Genomic DNA, 7,543 nt, shown 5'->3' on the forward strand with positions numbered 1-7,543 from the left:
TTTTTTTTTTGGGGGGGGGGTGGATAGGTGGAATTTGATCTTTCTGACAGCAGAGGGATTGCAGCCAGGGAAAAAAAAAAAGAGGTTGGAGGTTTTGGCGGGCATCACCGAGCAATAGAAACCCCTGTGTGCTGCCTCGGCAGAGGGGTGGCTCAGCTGCGATGCTCCTGCCTGACCATACATGCATGGGGCAGAGGAGGGATGCTCTCGCAATCCTCTGGGGCTTGGGCTGGTGTCCTCTCCCCCCAGAGCAGGTGAAGGGCTGATTTTTCCAGCTGTATTTACCAGTTGGACAGAAATCCTGCCAAGATCTCCCAGGGTGCTGGTTGGAAATGGCAGGGAAGAGCTTTGCGCCCGCTGTGCTGTGGCACCTTGTGAAGAGGCAGAAACCAGTCTGTTGGCACCTCTGGGCTCCCCAAACCTGACCCTGTGGGCATCCGATCCCTATACCCACGTCCTCAGCCTCGATGGTGGGAAGCACACCCCGCAGAAGGCAGCGTTCCCTCCTGGGTGGCTCATCGAACCGGTGCCTGTTTGCAAAGGCACGGGGAGGACGGGATGAGCGGGATTCAACTCAGCCGCAGCCGGTTGTTGGCCAAAAGCCCTCAGTCAGCCTCTCCTGAGCCCTGGGGACCCCGTAACTTGCTTTTGGCCCCAGCTCCAAACCCTTGGCCAAGCCAAGGTGGTGCAGGTGGATTCCTCCTCTCCCCGGAGCGGTCAGGGTCCACCCAAAACCCAACCGACACCCGCACGGTCCAGGGATGGGTATAATTAGACACCAGATGGTGGAACAAGTGAATTTGACCTTTTAATCTGCAGTAAATAGCTGTTTGTTGGGTTCGCTTTCCGTCTTCGCTTTCCAGACGAAGGGAGGGCGGACGGATGTTTTCCGAGTCCCTCCGTTCCCGCTGCTGAAAGGGTTTCTTGACTGGACGTAACCCTGGGGACGCGAGGGTCGATGTCCCAGGGGATTTGCCGTAGGGACTGAGAGCTCTCGGGTAAAAACTACTGGGATGGAGGGAAACCTGTAATGGGTGAGAGAAGGATGGGGCAGGATGTGCTCCCTTGGGAATGACGGAGCATCCCATGATGCGCAGCTCTGGCGTAGAGCATCCTTCTAGGTCTTCACGTGCGTAATTTTAGGAAGGCTTTGTCATTATTTTTAGGAAGCTTCCCAATGGACTTTCCCCGTGGGGTAAACAATTCCTCCAGTCCCCTGGAGCAACCACTGGTGGGGATCTCGCCTGGGTTTCTTGCCTCGGCGGTGGCTTCTCCGTGACATTTGTTGCATGCTTCGGGGCTGGGATGTGAGTCATGTCGCGGAGATCTGGCCAGTCTAAATAAACCAGTCTATTCAGCGCTCCCATCAGCCTTGCCGGGGCCTGCCCTCGGATAATGAGCCTTGGGATACGTCTTGCTGAAGCGAGACATCTGTTTACACGGAGCTGCCAGTGAGGGGATAAAATGCGGCAGAATAATTTAAAATACCCGCAACCTCCCTGGGCGAGCGGCTCTGCCCCGTGAGCTGCCTTCGGCACAGCAAATATGCCCTCACTGTTAGAGGAAGGGGGGTATCTCCCTAAATATCTCCCTTGTTTGCTAAGAAAATGGTATTTAGTGCACGTCGCTGTCCCGGCAGCGTCGCGATGGATGAGCGTGCAGGGAAACGTGGATTTTGGGTGAAACTCAGCCCTCGGAGAGGGCTTCGGCTGAGTCCTTCCAGTTTAATTAGACGGTGGCACTGAAGCGAGACCGCGGGGTGTAATTCGTCTGGGGAGGAGAGAAGCCACTTTCTCTTTCCCAATACTATATTGTGTAATAGCTGCATTTTTTTCGCCTGACTCCTGGGCCGTGAACGGGTGCCAAGCAGAGGAGGAATTTCGATGCTCCGATAAGATGTTTACATCAGCCTAAACATCGCTGGCGCGTTTGACATATTAAGTAATCTCTGGTCGTCCCAATCACCCGAGCAGGGGATGCTGCTGGGCAAAGACTCGGCCGTCAAAGTGCTTTGGCCTCCGGTTTGTCGGCGAGGCCGTTGGGTTCAAACCCCGCCGACCAGCACGGGCGGGAGTTTCGGAGCAAGGTGAGAGTGGTTTTGCATCCACGGGAGGTTGTGCGGAAGGCTGCTCCTGCCCCCGGAGCAGCCGGGGCAGGGTTAATGTCTTGGGAATATGCAAGAGCACTCGCAGGGACACATGAGGTTTTCCCGAAGGGTTTCTGGGTGCAAAGGGTTCATGGCAGGTGAGAGGCGGTGGATGGAGAAGGGGATGCAGGAGCGGGAGGGGCTTGTCCTGCCTGTCCTTCCCTCCGGCACAAGGTGTAAAGCATCCCATAGAGAAAAAGCAGCACTTATTCCATCAGTCCAGGTGCCGAGTCGGTGTGGATGTGGCAGGCTTCATAAACAAGGTTGATTTCTCCTTTCCTAACCAAAAAAAAGAGCCCGGCGGTGGAGGTTTCACCCAGGCTTTGCCTGCCCCTCTCTCTCGCCCCACAGAACCACGTCCTGACCCTGATGTCCATGGCAGCTCGCATCTACAAGCACCCCAGCCTGAAGAACTCCATCAACCTGGTGGTGGTGAAGGTGCTGGTGGTGGACGAGGCGACGGCGGGGCCGGAGGTGTCCGACAACGGCGGGCTCACCCTCCGCAACTTCTGCAGCTGGCAGCAAAGGTTCAACCCCCCGAGCGACCGGCACCCGGAGCACTATGACACTGCCATCCTGCTGACGAGACAGGTCTCAAGGGTCCCTCGGGGATGCTTTTGGCGGGGGGAGAGGAAAGGGGTTGAAGTCTCGTTGGAGGGAGAGGAGGGATCCCCCCACCATGGGGGATCATCCACCAAGGATGGAGCTTGCAGCAAAGCAGTGGGGTGGGGTGGTTGCATTTGGGGTGCAGAGCACCAGTGGGTTGCCCAGCTCTGCTCGGAGATGTTGGGGCTACCAAATGTGGGACCCCTTCACCCTGCCTCACCCCCACCCTCCCCCCGCCTCGGTGCTGCTCTCCCACAGGACTTCTGCGGACACCAAAGCTGCGACACGCTGGGAGTGGCGGATATCGGCACCATGTGCGACCGCAACAAGAGCTGCTCGGTGATCGAGGACGAGGGCCTGCAGGCAGCCTACACCCTTGCTCACGAACTGGGTAAAGCATCCCTTCCCGAGGGATGGAGGAGAAGGCGGGGGGGGAGGGGGGTGTCCTGCTTTTTCAACCCAGCGTGCTGGGAGGGGATGTCACACAGCCCAGCACCGCTTGGGTACCACCCGCCGAGCCTCGGGCAGCACCGAGGAGCTTCTGGCACCAGCAGAAGCTGTTTTGCACCAGCCAAAGCACTTAGAATTGCCTGAACTGGTGTAAATCAGTGTATTTGCCTGATGTGATGAGCTAAGGCTTGGGACCGAGCGCTTCTCTCCTTTGGTTCGCTGCTCCTAGAGATGCGCTGGCTGATTTGGGCTGCATACCGCCGAGGCAGAGCGAGCACTGTGTCGTTTGTCGCTTCTGATTTACCGCAGCAAATAGCTTCTGCGGCAAGAGGAGCTGCTTGGTCACTCGCAGATGCTCCCGGCTGCCCGGGCATCCTCTGCAGCGGATCAGGGGCTCTGGGTGGGGGGAAAGCTGTGGCTCACCCACGCTCTCTGCTCCCCAGGCCACGTGCTCAGCATGCCCCACGACGACTCCAAGACCTGCGAGCGGCTCTTCGGGCCCCTCGGCAAGCACCACATGATGGCCCCTCTTTTCATCCACTTGAACAAGACCCAGCCCTGGTCCCCTTGCAGCGCCATGTACCTCACCGAATTCCTGGACGGCGGGCACGGTAAGGAACCTCATCATTGATGGGGTTCAAACCCGACCGCAGAGAGGGGTTCGGGATGCCGTGCGTGGTGCATCAAGCCTTGATGATCTCCAGCCTAACTCTCCCGCCTTGCCCAGGCGACTGCTTGCTCGATGCCCCGGCCGACCCCCTCTCGCTGCCCGCCGAGCTGCCCGGCCAAGGAGCCCTCTACAGCCTGGACCAGCAATGCCAGCAGATCTTCGGCAAGGACTTCCAGCACTGCCCCAACACCACAGAGGAGGACATCTGCGCCCAGCTCTGGTGCAGGACGGGCGGCGGGGAGCCCCTTTGCCACACCAAGAACGGCAGCTTGCCCTGGGCCGACGGCACCCCCTGCAAAGCCGAGGGGCTGTGCTGGGACGGCCGCTGCGTGCCGCAGGATGCCCTGAAGCCGCAGGTAAGGGGGAGAAATTAAGGACCCTTTGGAATTCCCAAACCTCTAACCCTGGTCCTGCAATCTCCTGGGCTAGCTTTGGATTTGCCCGATTTGTTTGCTGGATATCTCTCCTTCGACAGCACCTTTCGTTAATCTTGATTACTGGTGAGCCCGGCTCGTCGGTAAACGCTGCTGTGCCTTTCGGCGAGGCGCAGGATGGTCCGAAATACATCAAGCAGCTGCGGTTCTGCAATTAAATCATCGCTTTTTGCCCTGCCGGGGGAATTAGCGGTGATTTCTGAGTCGGTCAGCAAAGTACTTAAACCCAAACTTAACTTTAAGCACATGAACAGACCGGTGGAAGTCAGTAATAACTTCATGTGAAGTATGCGCTTAAGTGCTTTGCTGGATCAGGGCCCCGGCTGGGGACGCGGGGAGAGGAGGGGAGATTTTAACATTGCTCCAGACTTTTTCTTGCCCTGGGAGCGTGCAACCGGGGATGGATGAGCTCGGGGAGGGATCTAGCAGCTTCTCACGGCCTCTTGCAGCCGGCAGTGGACGGCGGCTGGGGCCCGTGGAGCCCCTGGGGCTCCTGCTCCCGGACCTGCGGCGGCGGCGTGCAGTTCTCTTACCGCCACTGCGACAGCCCCAAGCCCCAGCACGGCGGCAGGTACTGCGAGGGGCAGCGAGCCAAGTACCAGTCCTGCCACACCGATGAGTGCCCGCCGGATGGTAAGGATGCGATTCCCAAATGCGCCGCGCTCACTTCCCGCCCCCGTTTCCCCAGGACCCGTCGTTGCTCCGCTTTCCCTTGAATATTCCTATTTTTTGGGGCGGGGGGAAATAGCTTTCTGCTGGGGGTTGTGATCCCCTCTGGCTGGGTGGGGAGGTGTGTGGCATCCCTGCTCTGCTTTGCACGCTCCTGCCATCCTCGGCTCGCTCCCACGTCTCCACGGTGGCCGAGGAGGACGGCGGTTTCCGCGGCTTTTGGGTCACGTTTCGCCTTTTCTTTCAGGCAAAAGCTTTCGGGAGCAGCAGTGCGAGAAGTACAACGGCTACAACTTCACGGACCTGGAAGGGAATCGCCTGGAGTGGGTTCCCAAGTACGCGGGGGTGTCACCCCGAGACCGATGCAAGCTCTTCTGCCGAGCCAGGGGCAGGAGCGAATTTAAAGTCTTTGAGGCCAAAGTAAGATACCCGGTGGTGTTAATCACCCTTCTTCACCCCGTTTCACATCGAATGCCCTAACTGCTCTTCTGCATTTTTTTCCTAGGTGATCGACGGGACGCTGTGCGGACCGGAGACGCTCTCCATCTGCGTCCACGGGCAGTGCATCAAGGCTGGCTGCGATCACGTAGTCGGGTCCTCCAAGAAGCTGGACAAGTGCGGGGTGTGCGGCGGCAACGGCTCGACATGCAGGAAAATATCTGGCTCGCTCAACCGATCCAAGTAAGGGGCTGCAGAGATGGACTGGGGGGTGGGGGGAGGGAGAAAAACCAGCTTTCCCTCTCATTCTCCTTTCTTCTTTTATTTTTTATTGCAGAAGGGCTAGGCTGGGACTATTAAGGCTCCTCCTACATGATGTAAAGGCACTTTGCTTTCTGTACGGAAAGCATCGCACCTAATTGCAACCCCCTGGGCTCGAGGAGTGCTTGGCTTACCCTCCGTGCCGTTAACCCGGGCTCGCAGCCACGCAGACACCCTCAGCCGGGTGGCCTTGCAACAGCCTGCTCTCCTCCCCAAACTCGGGAGCTTACGCTAAGTTTATTTCGGGGCAGCATTATGCAAGCCAAGCAGAGTTTATTTCCTAAAATAATAGCTGGTGCTGACGCCGGCGACGGGCTCGGTGCGGCACTGCAAATAAATCTGCTGCCTCGAGGAGTTTACAATATGCATCTCGCCCCAACGCAGTCAGCCGGACACATATTTTGAGGGTTGATGTTGGGATATAAATAGTTCGGTAACTTTTCCCCGGGCTTGGGGGTGAATTTCAGTCCTGGGATGTGGGCATTGAGGCAGCCACTTCCCTCGCCCAAGATCGCCGGTGCTTTGCCAAAGAGCTGAATTTAAGGCTTTTGTTGCAAAGATCGTAACAAAAGCCCAACGCGTCCAATTCCGTGCAGCGAGGTGACTCACGCAGTCAAATTAGATTTCCTAAATGGTTTCCTTCCAGGGAGCCAGCTGAAATGGGGCTTCCACTCTCCTATGAATTGTTTGCGGTTGACTAAAGCGAGATTAGTGTGGTAGCTACAGCCAAGAAGAGATCCCATTAAGATCAGGGCTAGGGAGGCCAGGGTGACTGAGAGCAGAGGTTGACCCAAAGGCTTTGTTCCAAAATACTCTGAACCTAATTACCGACCACAGCAGCAACCGTGGGGATGCGTGGAAAACGATCCTGCCGGCCCTATAGATGGAGTCTCTCCAGGGTGGCATTTTATTATAGCAGCAATTACCACGGCGTTGGGTGCTGAGCACCGAAGCCTTCCCGGTGCTGTCCTGGGAGCCATGATGCTCCGGTGGTGGGCACGGATTCTGGCTGGCTTTGCAGGGAAGTCCTCCCCCGGCATGGGAATGTGCTCTGTGCCCTCTGACGGGAGCTCTTCTGCATGGTGGCGGTGGGTGCAAAACCCTTCCAAAGATGAGCCCCGGGTGCAGAGACACCCACACATGGATAGGGGATGGCTCTGCTGCCGTAGTACGTGCTTGTCTTCTAAGAAAGGCTTTCAAGTTGATACCAAGTCATCTACAATACCACATGTCTGTTGGGTTAACTGTTTAACTACTGGTCTGTTTTTTAGCAGCAACATCTGGCCAACGTACGTATGCATATGATGCCAGCAGCACCCCAACTCTTTCCTATCCAGCTGTTCTGCATCTGTCTATAGCTGCTGCTATCCTTCAGCATCACTGGGCAGAGCCAGGCTTTTAGTCCCAAATGCTTCACCCCTCTCAAAAGCAAGGGAGGAAGGGGAATTTGTCACCAAGGCTGGTAACCGTGGGGCTGTTCGTTTGATTGCGGTGCTCATTTTGGCATATAATCCTGCAAAATCTTCCATCCGAGCACACATCTGGCACAGCTGCGATATTTCCAGCTCTTGAGCACTCCGGGTTACAGAGAGGCGGCTCCAGAGCCACGATCCCACTCACCGAGCGCTATCCCCTGCGTGGGCCTCCTTTTAATAAGTCTGGGGAAAATAACCATATCCCTTTGCCCCGTGCAGATACGGCTACAACGACATCGTCACCATCCCCGCCGGGGCAACCAACATCGACATCAAGCAGCGCAGCCACCGGGGGGTCCGTCACGATGGGAATTATCTGGCCCTGAGGACCCTC

General features: G+C 57.2%; 1 protein-coding gene across 1 annotated transcript in view; it reads left to right on the forward strand.

The window, feature by feature from the left end:
- The first annotated feature begins 1,646 nt into the window (after window positions 1-1,646).
- ADAMTS8 (ADAM metallopeptidase with thrombospondin type 1 motif, 8) overlaps window positions 1,647-7,543 on the forward strand; it is a 6,517-nt gene continuing 620 nt past the window's right edge. Inside the window, 10 exon segments of the mRNA XM_009890826.1 lie at window positions 1,647-1,679; window positions 2,498-2,737; window positions 3,011-3,143; window positions 3,646-3,813; window positions 3,930-4,228; window positions 4,756-4,939; window positions 5,223-5,395; window positions 5,481-5,656; window positions 7,429-7,537; window positions 7,540-7,543. The exon segment at window positions 7,540-7,543 is cut by the window's right edge and continues 620 nt beyond it. Coding sequence (XP_009889128.1) covers window positions 1,647-1,679; window positions 2,498-2,737; window positions 3,011-3,143; window positions 3,646-3,813; window positions 3,930-4,228; window positions 4,756-4,939; window positions 5,223-5,395; window positions 5,481-5,656; window positions 7,429-7,537; window positions 7,540-7,543 — 1,519 coding nt within the window.

Source organism: Charadrius vociferus, unplaced genomic scaffold, assembly GCF_000708025.1.
Source record: "Charadrius vociferus isolate BGI_N301 unplaced genomic scaffold, ASM70802v2 scaffold858, whole genome shotgun sequence".
NCBI classification, from domain to species: Eukaryota; Metazoa; Chordata; class Aves; order Charadriiformes; family Charadriidae; genus Charadrius; species Charadrius vociferus.